Source organism: Coffea eugenioides, chromosome 8, assembly GCF_003713205.1.
Source record: "Coffea eugenioides isolate CCC68of chromosome 8, Ceug_1.0, whole genome shotgun sequence".
NCBI classification, from domain to species: Eukaryota; Viridiplantae; Streptophyta; class Magnoliopsida; order Gentianales; family Rubiaceae; genus Coffea; species Coffea eugenioides.
Window position 1 is genome coordinate 10,346,712 of NC_040042.1, and position 18,270 is coordinate 10,364,981.

Below are 18,270 nucleotides of genomic sequence, written 5' to 3' on the forward strand. Positions count from 1 at the left end.
CAACGACATTACGTCCAACACTTATATTTATAGACTGGTCGAGGGATTCACCCAACGACTTTACGTCCACCGCTTGATTATTATAGACTGATCGAGGGATTCACCCAACGACTTTACGTCCAGCACTTGATTATTATAGACTGATCGAGGGATTCACCCAACGACTTTACGTCCAGCACTGTAGATAGTGCAAGCAGGATATTTACGAAAATATTTCAAGCAAGTCACCACTCGAAAGAGCTAGTGCGATAAAGTACACACTGCCCACTTCGATGGATCAGAAAACCATTTTTTTTCCAATTATCACATATCAAATCAAGAAAGCACTTTAATCAAGTAGGCATAGAACAAGCAGAGACACTCACCAAAAGTGAAGTTCAGAGTTCAAGCTGGGATTCAAAATTCCGCGTCCTCGCTATACCCTAGAAATCCAGAATTTAAAACTATAAGTGTTGTTGTACGGTTCTTGGTTTATAAATACAAAGTTATCTGGTATATAACTAGTTTATCTACTCCAAATAAATTAACAATTTCCCTAGAGTTAAACTAGTGAAGGTGATAAAATACTTCAAGGATTTCTTTCTTTCTAGAGGTGCAAACCAGAACCAATTTGCTTTGAACAAGGTTTCTTGCCAAACAAGTTTTCTGCGTGAATTATTAAAATCAAGTTTGACCTTTAAAGTACAAATATAACATTTTCAATTTCTATTCAAGTTCTAGGTTTATAAGTATAAAAGATTCTCTAGTTTATAAATGGTTTATTCTCTCGAAATAATTCGACAATCCACTAAGGATTAAGGGTTAGTAAAAGTAGGAAATGTTTTACATGGCTTTCCTTTAAATACTTTTCTTTATAGGAGTGCGGCTAGTATTATTTTATTTAAAGTAAGTTTTCTTGCCAAGTAAGTCTCCCAAGCTTTTCACTAAAATTGGTGAAGCTCGTATTTTAGACCTTTTCCTATAGTTAACTATCCAAGTGCAAAGCTTAAAGAAAGAAAAGAATTAAGGTAAGACTTAGATTTTCCAAAAGCTATATATAACTTATTTACTATAGCTATCAAGGCTAGATTGAGCTAAGGGTAAATATCGAGTTGGAAACTTTTAGGCAAAACACTAGGTATAGGGTTTTATAATATAATACTAGCTGAAAAATATTTCTGGTTAATTTTGAACGCAGCTACTCGAGTTCGCAAGGTCGATACAAATTTCCACAGCTCTGATTCCGTTTCGAAGTCAAAATATGGATTAAAATATAGCAAATAATCACATAGCAAATTACTAGGGCTTCGTCAATCATTAGCCCTCGTTTTCAACAAGTGCATCTCTGAGTAAAATAAAATAATCAACCAACAATCCAAAGGTGGGAATTCATAGAGCCCACCGTCAACAATTTCAGCACATTATGCTTCGATAGAAAAGAAAATTAATTTCAGGAATGAGATGCAAATTTATTATCATTATAAGGTCAAACCACAATCATTAGCGTTACATTTTCCATGTATTTCCAAGAGTAATTTCCAGCAACAACTTGTAAATTCGAGAGGCAATTGAAAGAAATTTTCTGCTACACTTCTCGGCTATCCAAATTTTCCAGCAATTAAGAGTTCATGATTCCAACATTTCCTTATTCAAAATATATTATTAGGCTCTCGATATCAACATGCACTTACGAAATTAACCGACAAACATTTCCAGCTTATGGATCAAGCTTGAATAATATGTGTAAGCCTCAAAATTTCCAGCTTTACATGCATGATCGGAAATCAAAATTTTCCAGCAATTCGTTAGTCCTTATCACAACTTTTTCCTTGGCTAAAACAGAGTATTATGGTCTCAAATTTAACATGCAACTACTTAACTAACTGATTAACATATCTAGTTCAGAAAACAACTTCAATCATCAACACAAAATCATCTAAAAATTTCCAGAAACATCCAACAAGCCTCGGATGAACGTGCACTTAGCAGAATTCAATTTCATTTTATTTTTCTGCTTTAAACCCGTTAATTAACTATAGGCAGAACTTAATCATCTTGTAGTTTACTAGTTAGTCATAGTTAGAGGTTCAGAACAGCAAAATTATACCCAATGAAACTACATGACTCAAGACAAATCTCGGCAGAATCCTTTCAGCAAAACAGAATTTTCCTAAGCTCCTTAATTCATCACCCAAATACATAAAATTATCATGCAAGGCCCTAATCATAATAATCATCCAAAAATTCAGTTAGTTAAACATCATTTCATGCTCGAATTACTTCAGCAAAACAACATTGAAGCTGCGGTATCCACTCAGCTTCTCGGCAGAAACAATTACTTCCAAGACAGATTTTCTAATGTTTTGATTTCATCATCCGATGGTTTAAAATCATCATGCAAAGCTCGATTATCATGGTATTAACTAGTTATTCATGGTTACAAACTCAAAACAACGAAATTGAATCACATGAAGCTGCAGAAATGCAGGACAAGCTCTCGGCTGCAACAATTCATAAGAACAGAATTTCTTCTTCTAAATCACTTGTCCGGATGTTTGAAACCCACATGCGAGGCCCTAACCGCATTAATCATCCCAGATTTAGATAGCTAATCATAAATACAATTCCGGATTATCACAAGAAAGCAGATTTCATCAAGCATGTCTTAATCAATTCTCGGAAATCCAATTTCAGCGCACATCAGATTTTTCTTTTCCTAAATTCCTCATTCATTGCCTAAGCTTCACATGCAGGGCCCTAGATAGCTTAATCCACCATTGGTCAGTTAGCTTTAGTCCAGAAATTACCTCACCGATGACTCACTCGCGTGGCAAGGAAGCTGAAAATTTTCTCTCGGCTTCGCACGCTGGTTTGGTTGTTGCAGAACCGCAGCTCACCAGCTCTCCCTCTCTTGTTCACACGCGAACTGGGGTAATGGTTCTGGTTGGATGTTGCAGTTGCGGTGGAGTTGCTGGAAACGGTTGCAGTTGGTTGAGGTGAAGAAAACACAGAGGAACTTACGCACAGCCTCTCCCTCTCTTCCCTCGAGCTCACTTACGGAACCAGAAATGGTTGCAGCTCGCGGACAGAACCAGAAATCTTCCTCTCGGCTGCAGAGTGCAGCTCGGCCTCTCTCTCTCTCTCTCTCTCGGATTGTCGACACTAGCTAAGCAGAGTGAGTTGCAGTTGTAGTTTGAGATGTGAAGTGGAAGTGGATGAAAGAGTGCCGTGGTTTTTTGAGGGTGGAATCGATTGAGTGTGGAGTTGGTAATGGATTTCGATTGGTGGTATGGGGCGGTGCTAGGCTGCTGTCCGAGGTCTTGTTTGGTTCGGCATGGAAATATCATGGTTGTGGTGTAGTGGGGATTTGGTGGTTTGTGAAGGGCATTTTGGTCTTTTCACATCTCCTCCTAATATCCCCTTAAGTCCTTGGCTCTAACTAAAGTCCAAAAATTATCCCCAAGTGTGATTTAAACGTCGAATTATACACTAGTCCTACAAGACCTTAATTATCGTAAGTCTTACGTCCTAAGTATATCTAGGATACTTATATCGTTCTTGTCCAAAATTTATCGATTGTATCTTAATACTAAGGTTTCTGTATACCCTTAATCTTATTCATAATAAAGTTAGCTATTGCAAATTAAGGAATTTATTTTTAGAGAGTAAACTTAATATCGCTCAAGAATTATTACTTTTAGTATAACAAAACTGAATAATTCAATATTGGTTACAATTATATTATTTATTACATAAACATTATCTTTATACTTTATTTCAAAACAATTAATTACAATACTAGAGTTCAGAGAGATTAATTGTTAGGTCAAAGAAATAGTTTACCATTGAAATATGAAGTTAATGTAACAAAACTAAGAAGTTTAGTAGTTTAGCACAATTCTTTTATTAGTATTTAACGTTATTCACTAATTAGGATTAATTATTGGAATTCAAGAAATTAAGTAAAAACAATGGCACACTCAACGTCAAGAATTATTAATTTAGCTTGGCAGGAATTCAAATAATCTAATGTTTTGCACAATTGAATTATTTGTAATCTATAATAAATTATTTTTGCACACTTATTTAAGATCAAATAATAATAAAGTTTATTAAAAATCTAAAATGCACATAAAATTTATTTCTACGCACTTATTTAAAAACAATTAGATTTACTGCTATAATTTATTAAAGAATTAAAAATGCAAATGAAATACGCACTAATATTTATATATATATATTTTTTCAGGGTTCTCACATCTTGACTATCGAGAAATTAAGGAAAGGTTGGTTGTTTATCGCGTGCATGATAACTATAACTAATCTATTAATAAATGTGAAATTATCTGTGAATCGATGATCAGTGCATGAATCATTTCTGAAGTGTACTCTTGGCTAGAGTTTTCCCTTAATTATTTCTCTTAATCAATTATTTTCTACAGTTAATTTATTTAGTTAGCATTCAATCCAAAACCCCCCCATATTTTGGACTCTAAAAGAAATGAATTATCCCCAGTCCCTGTGGATTCGACCCTACTCACCGCTATATACAAAATCTGTATTTTTCTCGAGTAGGTATTTATTATTGTACAGGCTCGACACTTGTCACCTCCTTATTTTTAAAATATTTGTATAAACTCTCTATAGTTTTATGTGAATGGAAAATTTGACCAAAAACAATTTCCATAATATTGTTAGTTAAAATGTTAATTCTAGCCTTCCTTATGCGCTAAATTGAATAATGGTCTAACCGCTTTGCAAAAATTATAGGCGGATTATGTGGTGGATAGATGCAAAATCATAAGGGGGTGAGTGAATATTTATGCAAAACTACAGAGGGGTTAAATGAATACTCTAATTTCATCGGAATGCACTTTTGGAGTGCATCTCAGTCAATTGCTATAAATAAAGATGCTTTGCTGTCCACTTTATCCTTTACCTAAAACAACAGGGTGTTATGTGGATATTTTAAAATTTTAAGAGAGTCATGTGATATTATGAAAGACATAAGGAATTATGAGTGATTTATCCAAAGTTATATTGTATCATAGTTTCCCGCCTCAGTTCAAGGAATGGCTCCGTGAGTGCTTGGTGTGAATTCAGCGTACAATCCTAGATTCCTAGTGTAGTTTTGGGGATCGGACGCGCTTCACAAGTTCCATTTTGCACAATTTGGGGGACTAAATTAGTAATTTACACCGTGTAAAAAAAAATTTACACCAAACCATGACAAACCAACTATACATGATTTACATCAAAATCCAATTTATTTACACTCAAATCCAATTTATTTACAACAAACTCCAACTTTTGGATACCTAAAATCATTTACATCGAAATCCTACTAAATTACATTCGGAGCAGGCTTGTGCGAGACACAGCTTGTGAGGCCCGAATGCATAGTTTTCACGTCTGTGAATGTTCAGATAAATGGAAAGATATCTGCGGCTACGCACCACCTGCCTAGAGTCTCCTACTCTCCTTTGGGATAAAGCAAATTTTTTCGTAAAATCGTGAAAGCATGCAGATACATAGATCTCCTTAAGCTGGAGATCACTGGCATTTAGCCAAGACTAATTTGGGAAAGAGATTGGAGTTCTTTCATAGAGCATACCATATGCAGGGTTTGGGATCTTTTTCATTGGATTTCACTTTTATTGATCTCCTTATTCATTTATATCTAAATTATCATAATTTTATAAAATCATCCGATTATGTCATTACCTTTCTTTTGACGTCTAGATCAACATACTAAAAAAATGATATTGATTTGAGAATATTTTGGTATTAACTTTACGTTTAACATTTGAACCATGAAAAATGTGTCAAAATTATAGCAAAATTTATCATGATTAAACAAAATTTAGTTAATTTCATATAAATTTTATATATAATTAACCCAATTGATGAAATATGTTATGAATGATGTTGATCTTCAAAATATTTTCTGAATTATTATTTTTTGGGACGTAATGAAGAGAAGTGTTGGAGAGGAGCCAAGCCGCCATATGTAGTTCCGCATGGTAAAAGCATTGGAAGGATAACTTCCATCGCTCAAAGTAGAAAAGTCGTGTACTTTCGAAAGTAAGGATTACTATTGACAACGAAGCCCACTCGAGTTAAAAAATTATTTCCATATAACAAAGTGGTCACAATTTGGAATCATCATAGAGGTGAGTAGGAACCGTTAAAAAAAATATTTCCCCATAACTAAATGCTCATAGGTTCGAATTATCATAGAGGTGAGTAAGGGATCGCTATTGATCATCTTTATAAAAATAATAAAAAAATAATGAATGGTGTCAAGTTTCTTACGTGAGAAAGAGACTACAAAAGAGAGTATAAAACCCTATAAAATAATTTCTAAATCCCAAAGACACCTAAAATTGAAAACACAAAAGAGACTAAATAGCACCAGATATTTAATGGTCCAAAGGCCCATAACTTGCTCTTTTGGTTTGATGCATAACCAAAACTCCTCTTAGATTGGGGTGTGGGCTCTTCAAAACTCTCTTGGTGCCCTTAGCACAATTAAAATCACTTAAATCCAGTATATTTATAATTATCAAGAGGAGATATTTCTTTATAAAAGTCTCGATGTGGGATACAAAATCACACTCAACAAGTTACCCTCATTTAGAGTTGTTAATACTATTATGCGGAAGCAATTGAAAAATTCTCCATTGTTTATTTGTTTATTTTCATTGAATTTGTCACTTCTCCCACAGCATCTAAATGTTAGAAAACAGTAAAAATTAAGCACTAGGTTTTGTTACTACAAATGACTATTTCAAACGAATAAACTAAATCTTTTTCTAGGTGCAAAGGAAAATTTCAAAGTACAAAATACACCATTTCCCCAACACCAAAGAAGAAACTAATCTGCTACGGACAAAGCAATAACATAAAGAACTGCAAAAAAAAACTAATGAAATTTATTTAAAGGTGAGAAAGAACTAAAATTCAGTGGTAGTGAAAAGTCAGGGAGAGGGGGTTCAGGCAATGTAATTAAACTATTGAAGACGCAAGTTTGGAAGGGGCGTTATGCAAATTATAATGCTAAAAATGGAATCTCTAAAAGGTCAGCGTTCAGCATTCCCTGCCGTATACTATAGGTGTCAAAATAGGAGATTTGGACGGATTGAATTGGGTAATAGGTATAAATGAGTCAACCCATTTATACTCATTTAATAAATGGATATAATGAATAAGTCAAAAAATGAGTTGGGTAGCCCAATTACTCATTTATAATACATTTATTTTAAATTTTTCTAAAATCATTTAAATTCATTTTTGCAAACTAAAATATCAATTTATACCACCCTTTGCATCCATCATTAGTTTTAAATATTTGCTTATAATACTCAATAAGCCTAATTACCAATTTTTTTCTATCCGTGCTCTATGTCGCAAAATTACATACTATTTAATAATTGAAAAATAAGAATATAAAAATTTGAATTAAGTACTATGAAAGTTAACATAAAAACTTAATCCAAAAACTTTGAATCTCTAGCATTTTTTTCGTGTATAAATCTAAAATTTCGTTTGGAAAGGTAGAAAAAGGAGGCTAAATCTTGTCATAAATTGATAATGCTGAAAAATTAGCAAGTTAACAAACTACGAGAAAATAAAATGATAAATAAAACCAACAAATAATAATAAATGAAACAAAAGTAGTTAACATTATGACAAAATGAAGAATTTGCCAAAAAAAAAAATTAAGTAGGATATCTATCTGCATCAAACGTGCATCAAATATTTTTTAAGGCTGAAAAATAAAACGTTCCACTATATACAAGGTTTTAGCAATATTAATGCATGAAAGTCTCCAATAATGAGTTCAATAATCAAAAGCAGGCCTCAAATTTTTTCTAAATGGGTGGATGAAGAGAGGAGGTTTGGGGAAGATAATTCTAAATAAGTTAATTGGGTCTAGTGGGTTACCCAATTATACCCATTTAATTATATCCAATTATACCCAATAAATGAGTATAATTAGGTAACCTATTTATACTCATATGTTAAAACTTAAAATACCCATATTCAGTTATTCATGAACGAGTACGAGTAAATTTAGTTAACTGAATTTGTTTGACACCTATACTATATACCTACTAGCTTTTATTTATTTATCTATCATTGTATGTACCTACTGCTGATTCCCCTTGCGCTTTTGTCATTCCATACCTTCCAGTTTTTTTTGTTTATCTTAGTCATGCTTTTGATTTTTTATACAAATACCAACCCCAAGCTAACGCAAATTGAACTGCTCCGCAATATTTTTTTGATAGCATGAGTTGTATGGTCCTTGACCAAAATAAAATAGTACGAAGTTAAACTTTAGCACTTTTGATTCTTTAGAGACCAAAGCCTTGCCCTTATCAAAGTACATAAATTTGACTTTTATTCAACATTTCCAGAATTTATCTCTGCGAATTAGGTTCATCTCTTTCACGTTTGTGTTTTGAAATTTAGCTCTCGAATCACACCATTTTTAGAATATCCACTTCTTAGAAATTGCTGGATTTACAGCAAAAACCAAGAAAATTTTGGAGAGGAGAAGCATTTCTTGTTCCTTACAAGTATTTCTTTTTTCGTTCCTTACAAGTATCACATTGAATAAATTTACTCAATAGTTTGTCTAATGAGTATCAAATGGCTCCTCATTAAAAAAGATTTAAGTTGTTAATTTGCTCGGTAGGATTTGAGTTAATTGGGCAAGCCTCTAAATATAACGAAAGCCAGAAAATATGTTTGTGTGCAGTTAAATGGTAAATTCAGGGTAAATTAATTGTACTAAAAGTTCTCGTGTTTACGGTGCATATAATCGAAAATAGTTGATTTCCGAGTTCTTTGGTGGACTAATGTAGAATCTTAGCTGTGGAATAAAATTCCGGAATGTTCTTTGTATCCTATAGTTATCCTCCCATCTGGCAATGACTTATATTTTCCTGGTTTTAATCCGATGTATTGGGATCTTATTCAAGAAAAAAAAAACAATTATTGAAAAATAAGAAATACAACAATTTAATGAAGTCATGCCAAAAACATAAATATGCGAATGATATACAAGTTTTTGACATGGTTTAACACAACTACCAAACCTAAATCCGCTGTCATGTTCCATTTTTCGAAATAAAAAAGATGCTATGAAAAAATCTAATCTTTTATTATTAGAAAAGAATCCTATATTTCCATACAAGAATATAACTTTAAACCCAATTCTACCATTTGTATAATTATTCCCACCCACCAAAAAGTCTCTCTCACCCTGTGGAAAAGCCTATATGGTTGCCTTCTATGCATCTTCTGAGCAAAAAACTTTAGTCCTAATCCTAACATTTGTAAAGCCTATGTGGTTGCCTTCTATGCATCGTCGGAGCAAAAAACTTTAACCCCAATTCTAACATTTGTATAACTACTCTCCCCTATCAAGAAGTCTCTCTCACCCTATGCAAATGCCTATATGGTTGCCTTTAGTACATCTTCTAAGCCTTGGTAAATGTATAAGCACAATAAGGAATGTAAAGGGTATTTGGAGGATGCAGGGCGGCAAGGACAACGAAGAAGTTAGTATTATTATTTTTTTTTTTTTGAAGAATTGGGGAAGTTAGTATTGCACGGGATTTTGACCAAAAAAAAAAATTTGTTGTGCAATAATTAAGTAGCTTGTAGATAGGATAGCTGATTGGGTAGTAGTTGGGGTGATTGGAGTAGGTAATGTGTAGTTTTATAAAATTGTCAAATTACAAAAATTAAAAGAATAAAGAAATCAAAGACTTATTTTACTCATATTTAGAGTACTTCAAAAGCAAGAAGAAAAATTGAACAAGTATATTAAATTCTTCAGCTTGAAAATACTTATATCATAAGAATAAAGATGCACAAAATAGTGAAAAGACAAACTTATGATATATATAAATATTATTATTTCTGTATTTTCTAACAACAAATTAGAAGTTAATTGCCTTCAAGCGAATTATTGGTATGTGCCGTGCAAGAAAGGCACAATCCTCAGAAGATATGCTGAATCATTTTCTTAGCAAAGATGACATGCGTTGATTTACAAGTGGAAACGAAGCTCTATACAAAAGGTCCACCCCTCATCGTTTAGGACTGCATTAAGGAGCCATCGACCATTGTTTTCTTTTCTTTTTTTCCCCCCTAGAAATACTGATAAAAATTTTTGAAGGAAAAATGAGTTCTGAAGGCCCAAAGCTTCCCTTCATAGATTTCTCAAACCAAGAGCTGAAACCAGGATTTCCATTGTGGAATTCCTTGAAAATTCAAGTTCGAGAAGCCCTTGAAGAATATGGTTGCTTTGAAGCATCATATGACAGAATCCCTATTCAGCTTAGAAAATATATTTTTGATGCTGTAACAGAGCTTTTTGATCTTCCATTGCAGGTCAAAGTGAAAAACTCAAACGGCAAGCCTTACCATGGTTATATCGGACAAAGTCCACTCTTCCCACTATACGAAGGCATGGGAATTGATGAAGCAAACGTCCTAGAACATGCTGAGAGCTTCTCCAAGGATATGTGGCCCGAAGGGAACTCTGAATTCAGGTACACAACTTTAAAGCAACATCTATTTTCTTTATAGAAGTAGGTGTGGAGAAAAACGCTTGGATTTATGATTACAAGGTTGAGGCTCCAAGAAATTAGAGGATTTCGGTTCAAATCACATGTCCCTGTCTTCCGTTTCTTAAATAAGAGCTCCTTCAATACTAGAAAAAATTAGACGCCCAATGTTATGAACTGTTGAGATCATGCCTTCAGGTGCATAAAAATTTGTTCCTTGTATGAGTAGGTTGTTTTTCCAGTAGGTAATTCGTCCATGCTCAAATATTTAAGGCTGTTTTTCCAGTAGGTAATTTGTCCATGCAACCCGAATTTTCTTCTTTCTCTTACATCTCTTGGGGACAATTACTAATGAATTGATTGCAGTGTCCTATAGTTTACTTTATTCATGAAGAGTATCAGAAGCCAGGAAAGGTATTTCTGCATTCAAAATTGGTTCTAAACACAATTCGTTTGTGCGTGCGCGCGTGCGCCCGTGTGCATGTGTGCACATGTGCGTGTATATATATATATATATATATATAAGATTTTACTTAATCAACCATATGTTAAAGGACTTGTGTTGCATTTTACTCAAATATGTGCGGCTCACTAGTTGTTTTACAATTTTCACTAGCAAGACCATACAGAATTACGCAGAGCAACTTAGTGAATTGGATCAAATGGTGAGGAAAATGGTTTTGGAGAGCTTGGGAGTCGAGCAACACATTGATGAGCACTTGGAATCTACACACTACCTTCTTCGCGTGATAAAGTATAAAGGGCCTCAGACAAATGAGACCAAACTTGGACTGCCTTCACACAGGGATGCTAACTTAGTCACCATCCTGCACCAAAATCAAGTACAAGGATTGAAATTGCAGAAAAAGGATGGGCAGTGGATTGATTTCTAACCCTCACCGAACTCCTTCGTAGTCATGATTGGCGAATCATTCCATGCAAGTCCTTTCAACAAATTTTGTTCCGTTTATCGTGTAGTTTTCTGAATAAAGAGACCTAAATGAATAAACTGGATATATTCATTTAAAGAGACCTAACTTTTTGCAGGCATGGACGAATGGACGCTTACATCCTCCTAATCATCGAGTCATGATGACGGGAAATGAAGCAAGATACTCTGCTGGTCTCTTTTCATTTCCGAAAGATGGATATATGGTCAAAGCCCCAAAGGAGCTAGTAGACGAGACTCACCCACTACTTTTCAAGCCCTTCAATTGTCCCGAGTACCTTGCATACGTCTACAAGGGGGGCAAAAAAGTTGACTCTTCCCTTAAAACTTATTGTGGTGCTTAAGCATTGCAATTTAAATTGGACATCTGAAACTTGTATTTTTTTTTCTATCATTTCAAGAATTTGTAAGACTTGAATTCCCAATGCAATTCCCTTTTTATTTAAGTTTCTTTTTTGATACCTAGTCAGTAATTTTCTTCTACTTTTTCTCTATTGCCTCGAATTGTCTCAGCTGCAGAGTGACAAGCATATTATTTGGTTAACAATACTGTGAAATTCAACTTTGCCTTTTCCTTGTTTATTTCATTATTAAACATTCAAATTACATAGTACCTATAATGGTTTTAATATTTGCATATACTTCTAAGTGTTTGTACATGTACCAATGAAGCTTTGATTTAGTACTCAAAATTACAAAGGTTGACGTCCCTGAGGGAAAAGAGGTCCTAGGCTAAAGTCCGCTAGAGCTGCCATGTACTGTTCTGTTATATGATAGTATTCAGGCATTGGTAGTAGGTTATTGTGCTATCTTGCGTGGCTACTAACGAAGCACATTGTAATTATGCTAACAAGTTATTCTCCCAACATATCTGATCTATTTTCGTCCAACAAATGAAAAACATATCTGATGTATGTACTTATAACGTGATTGCAAACCAAATAAATTAAGGATATGATTCTATGAGCACTATTAAAATAATTTTAATAACATTCACAAGATTACTATTTTATCTCACACCCAGTTTAGAGAAAATGTTACACTAAAATTTATATCACAACACACTAAAAAACAATCATTCCATGCGATTTAGATTCTAGATTACTACACTGTGTAAACAAAACAAACCCTGTTTTCAAAAAAAAAACTTGGATCCAAGAAAACTAAATGGTGATAATAAATTGTAATAAACCCAACCTTGGTTTCTTACTATTGGCACCAAAAATAATTTCCACCATATCAAGGGCCGAGATTAAAGCAATCCCAACGATGGAAAATTGATAGATATTCTTTTAGATAATTAAAACTATTATAATGACCACAAACATAGAACTACATATTCGTACTAAATTAATTAAGAAGATTCAACGATTTATTTTCTTCATCAACAAATATTTAGTTTCCAGCAATATTGTTAAATCTATTAGTCTAATAGTCAAAGGTTTTCTTTTTTTTTTTTAATACTAAGTTAATCCATTTAGATAAAAAAATTATAGAAGTTCATCAATAAAGATGATATTGTTAAAAGAGAGAAGAACTATAAGAACAAATAATTCAAATTTATTTAAAAAGATAAAGTGATTAGAAGAGGGAGAAACTATAAGAAAAACTAATTATAAAATAATTGGATACAAATATAATAAAATCCAAGTATCCAAATAACTCGTTAATTCTCTTTAATTAGGTGTGTTATCTAGGAAAGAGTATATGGGTAATTAAAATAACAACTTTCATATGTGTATATATATTTATTTATTTATTTTATTTTAGAGGTTCTTAATGACTTTCATGGATTTTATGTTCTCCTAGAATTGAACGCTTGTGACTAGAAACTTCTGCCTTCAACCAAGAATTAGTCAAGAGAAAGCACTCAAAAAATGCCTTTTACCAATGAATATAAAATAAATAGAAAGAATATCTTTTTGATCACTCCAAATTGACACATTCTCAAAGGGCAAATCCTCACTAAGGGTTGAGTTGTCAAGAGGAAATATCTGGTGAATCTTTAAAGTTAAAGTTATTCCTATAAAATAAAATAAAAATGCAAAACTTACTGCAAAGGATTTTAAAGATTTAATCTTTTAGTTTTTTATTCAACCCTTTAATTGGAATAACTTTTAACTAAAGGTCTTATCCCCGCTCTTCTAAAAAAAAAGAAAAATTTTTATTAATCACTACAACAAGAAAGGGCATTAGCGACAACAATTTTAGCATGTAATAGAAGGTTTGACGCTATTAAGAGGCATATAGCAAGAAAAAGAACAAGGCCTCACCAAAAATTGGAACCAGCCTACACCCAGCGAGGGCTACGACTTTTCTTGCCTAATATCCTCGCCAAAAGCAACGCGGGAAAGCTTCCCTCCAAATACTAATTGGAGCGGGCGAAAGTTTTTATGTTATTGGTAAGAAATGATGGGATTGCAAATGGTGTACCCTCTTTTGGGAGGATTTGTGGTCGCTAGCTTGTTTAAGTAACGGAGAGGATGTGGTGTTTTTCTTGCCAAAACCAAAAATTACCACCAAACAAGATCTTAATAGGATTTAAAACTAAAAAACCAAGAATATAAAAGTTGTCTGCAGGAGAGATAAAAGTCTCCACTTCCAAAATTTCCTTCTTTTTCCTTCTTAGTATCTATCAATTCTCTCTGCAACAATCTCTAACCAGGTATGCTTTTTCATCCTTTGTAAGATCAACTCTAGAAGTAGAAAATCTTTTCATTTTTTTTTCAGAGGGTATTGGCTATTTATAGCGTAAAAGATTTGAACTGTAAACATCTTCATCTCATAGTTTCAAAGGAACAAAGACACAATTCAAAGTAACAAATGAGAAAATAACTCTGCTGCAAAAACATTTTTGTTTTTCTCTATAAAAATTTGACAAGGCCTAGAACTCTCAGGATTTCTTAGCATTCTCTACAGAACCATACATCTATCCAAACCTGGTTGATTTGCCACCTCCAAAATGCGTCCTGGACTTGAAAACAAAGATGGCATTTGGGTCCTTGACATCATACATCCTAGCCAATTTCTCCTTCAACTCAGCCTTGGAAACATTAGGCCTTCCAGGATGCAGAACATCAATGACGAATTGTTTTCTGGAAAGAAGACGATTGGTCATGAACTTCCTAGTACGAATAGTCACCGCCTTGTCCACCATTTTTTCTTGCCTCCGACGCCGCGATTGCTTCCGCTCTTTCTCCTCTGAATGGGCGGTTGGTTGGGGAAGCAACAGAAGGGGAACGTAAAAGGCTTTCTTACAATAATCAATGTCCATGAGGGTCTTGAATTTTATAGTAATAGATTGATGCCAAGTTAATCCCAGAGCAATCTTGCTGAGTTTTCTTGGCCATGATTGCATGTTCACTCTTTAAAAGATAGGGAGTGTAATTGATCAAATGGGGGAGCCAACAGCTTCAACGTCTTTAGTGTTAGAGAAATGGACAAATGCTGCTAGTCCTTTCAATGAATCAGTTGTGGCATTTTCATTCGCATTATCTTGTGTGAAAAACAGGACTTCTTTTTTCTTTTTTCTCTCTCTCTCTCTCTCGACTTAATTAGAACATTTCTTTAGCTGTTTCACCACTGAGCTGGGTGAGGAATTGGTATGGTGCCATAATAGCATTGTTTTCTTGAAGTGATATCACTGCTCTGTTTTTCCTCTGTTTCTAGCCGTGTTTCCAACAACTTCTTTGGAACTCTCTAGTTTTTACAGCTTGTGTTTCTGTCGGCCGTTTCCATGACTAGTTGCAGACGTAGCTTCTCTTCTTACAATCCAAAGCCCCAAAATCCAAACACCCCTCGCCCCCCCCCCCCCAAAAAAAACTTCTGAATGTATGCATGCAGCTTGGTAGGTGGACAAGTGCATGAGCATGCATGACATCTTTCAGCAATAATAATGACTTTCCATCATTCATAATTTGCCCTCATCATGGGTCTATAGCTAGCAACTCACCGTACCATATGCACCTTTTTTCATACGTCTTGCATGTAAATGAAGACATCTCTGTCGGTTTGTATTTGGTTTTTCCACAGTTAATAGGAAAGTAGTTTCATTTTGTTTATGATGGGATGTCTGGATTATTCTTTGAGAGTTTTTTTTTCAATTCTTTGAGAAATTTATGTTGGCTTTGTTCCCAAAACGTCACAAATATATAACTGGTTTCATTTTTTTCTAAAAAGTAATAAAGTGACCCATTCCAATGCTCTCAAGGCTCAGTACAATTATTGTTAATCAACATTTTATTCAATGACTGGGGACATTGGATGCAGGAAGCATAAAGAGTTCAAGTTCTAGCACTTTATTAATCTTCTTGAGCGGTCCTTCATGGTAAGTGCATTACAGTCCTCAAGTTTGATTTCTATTTGAAGTGAAACTGCCATTATTTGGATCTAACTTGTGTTATTGTGAATGCATATGCTTTTGTTGGGTTATGGACATATTATGCTTTATTTAACTAGTTCTTTATAATTATCATCTTTTTGAATTTCAGTGCTATTTTTCCAACACAATTCCTCTGGGAAGGCTTGTCATCTAAACTTGCACCTTGGTATAGCATGTAGTTCATATATGATAGGAGGAAAAATTGATAAGTGTTGGATGTTCCTGGTTGATAGATGGTGTGATGAATATAGGAATGGACTAGAGAAATTTTTGACAATGGCAAAACAGCACAAAGGTGATAAACCAAAGATTAGATGTCTATGCAGAAAATGCAGAAATGTGAAGTACTACTCTGTTCATGTTGTTGAGAGTCATCTGCTGTATAAGGGGATGGATAGTACTTATACATATTGGAAATTTCATGGGGAAACTCTGCCTAATGAAAATTCAAATGTTCATTCATGTTGTGATAATGAGCATGAAATTAATGCTAACAATGCAAAAGTAAATGATGACAACATACAAGAAATTTTAGAAGACATCTATTGGGGGACCTTTAATGAAGAAGAATTAAATGGTGGGAGCAATAAGGAGGTTTCTTTTAGAAAAGAAGATGAATTGGAAAATTTTGATAGATTATTTAAAGATGCTAAGCGGGCCTTATATCATGGCTGCAAAAAGTATTCAATATTACTTTTTGTTGTAAAATTGCTACACCTGAAGGTACTCAATCGATGGAGTAATAAATCTTTTACCATGCTTCTTCAACTGTTGAATGATTCCTACCCTGATGATAACTTACTTCCGTCCTCTTACTACGATTCAAGAAAGTTATTGGGGAGCATTGGGTTGCGATGTGACCTGGTTCATGCATGCAAGAATGACTGTGTTCTCTTTTGGAAGGAATATGAAGGATTGGATCATTGTCCAAAATGCTTGCAATCTAGATGGAAAATAAATGATGGCAAAGGTAAAAAAATTCCTCAAAAGATTCTTCGCTACTTTCCTTTGAAGCCAAGACTGCAGAGACTGTTTATGTCAAGAAAAATAGCATCTTATATGAGATGGCACAAGGAAAAACGAGTTGAAGAAATAGGGGTCTTAAGTCATCCAGCAGATGGTGAATCATGGAAAGAATTTGATAAGAAATTTCCATGGTTTGCTGAAGATGCTCGAAATGTTCGTCTTGCATTGTCAAGTGATGGTTTCAACCCTTTCAATAATATGTGTAACTCCTATAGTATGTGGCCAGTGGTGCTCATAAACTATAATATGCCACCATGGGTATCAAAAAGGGAGCCTTATTTCTTCTTGTCACTACTTATTCCAGGTCGTCGGTCACCTTGAAAGGATATTGACGTGTTTTTGCAACCTTTGATTGATGATCTATTAGAATTGTTCAAAGGTGTTTGGACATATGATTCTGTGACTGAACAATGCTTCCTTTTGCATGCAGCACTTATGTGGACTATAAATGACTTTCTGGCTTATGGGGACTTATCTGGTTGGGTGACCAAGGGAAAAATGGCATGCCCTTGCTGCAATGATAAAACGGACTATCAGTCATTGAGAAACAAGATTGGTTACTTGGGCCACCATCGCTTTTTGCCTGATAATCATGTGTGGCGAAATGATGGCAAAAAATTTAATGGCAGGGTAGAGAGAAGGTTGAAACCACGGGAATTGTCAGGTGAAGAAATTCTTGAACAATTAAAAGTTGTTGAGGGTGTAACACTTGGAAAAAATCCAAATACTAAGAAAAGGAAGCGCAGTCTTGAAGAAAGAAACTAGACTAAGAAGAGCATATTTTACCAATTTCCGTATTGGAAAGACATTCCACTAAAACACAACATCGATGTTATGCACACTGCTAAGAATTGGTGTGATAATATTATGAGTTTAGAAAAATAACACATATAGTTTAAAGTCACATTTGTTATGTGGTATTAGAATAATAAAAATGGAGCGGTTTACAATTATTAATACTCAATGAAACTTCTAAAGTACATTATTTCGATCAATTTTGTATTTGACTAGAGATTAAGCCCATTACACTAAACTTTTTTCTTAATAAATGAATTACATACTTTTGTAACAATTCAAGAATAAATGGATAGGCATTGTGAAGCACTTGTTACATGAAATTCCTTTTTATAAACTACGATTAAAATTTCATCATAGAAATATGAGTTTAGCAAAATAACACATATAGTTCAAAGTCACATTTGTTATGTTGGCATTAGAATAATAAAAATGGAGTGGTTTACAATTATTAATACTCAATGAAACTTCTAAAGTACATTATTTCAATCAATTTTGTAATTGAGGAGAGGTTAAGCCTATTACACAAGACTTTTTTTCTTAATAAAAGAATT

At 33.9% G+C, this 18,270-nt stretch overlaps 1 protein-coding gene and 1 pseudogene across 1 annotated transcript; both read left to right on the top strand.

The window, feature by feature from the left end:
- Nucleotides 1-10,179: 10,179 nt before the first annotated feature.
- On the top strand, nt 10,180-11,858 carry LOC113780218 (annotated as a pseudogene).
- Nucleotides 11,859-16,171: 4,313 nt separating this feature from the next.
- Nucleotides 16,172-17,686, top strand: LOC113780220. Its single transcript, XM_027326033.1, has 2 exons — nt 16,172-17,135; nt 17,352-17,686. The coding sequence occupies exons 1-2, from the start codon at nt 16,172-16,174 to the stop codon at nt 17,684-17,686; spliced, it is 1,299 nt and encodes a 432-aa protein (XP_027181834.1).
- Nucleotides 17,687-18,270: the final 584 nt, after the last annotated feature.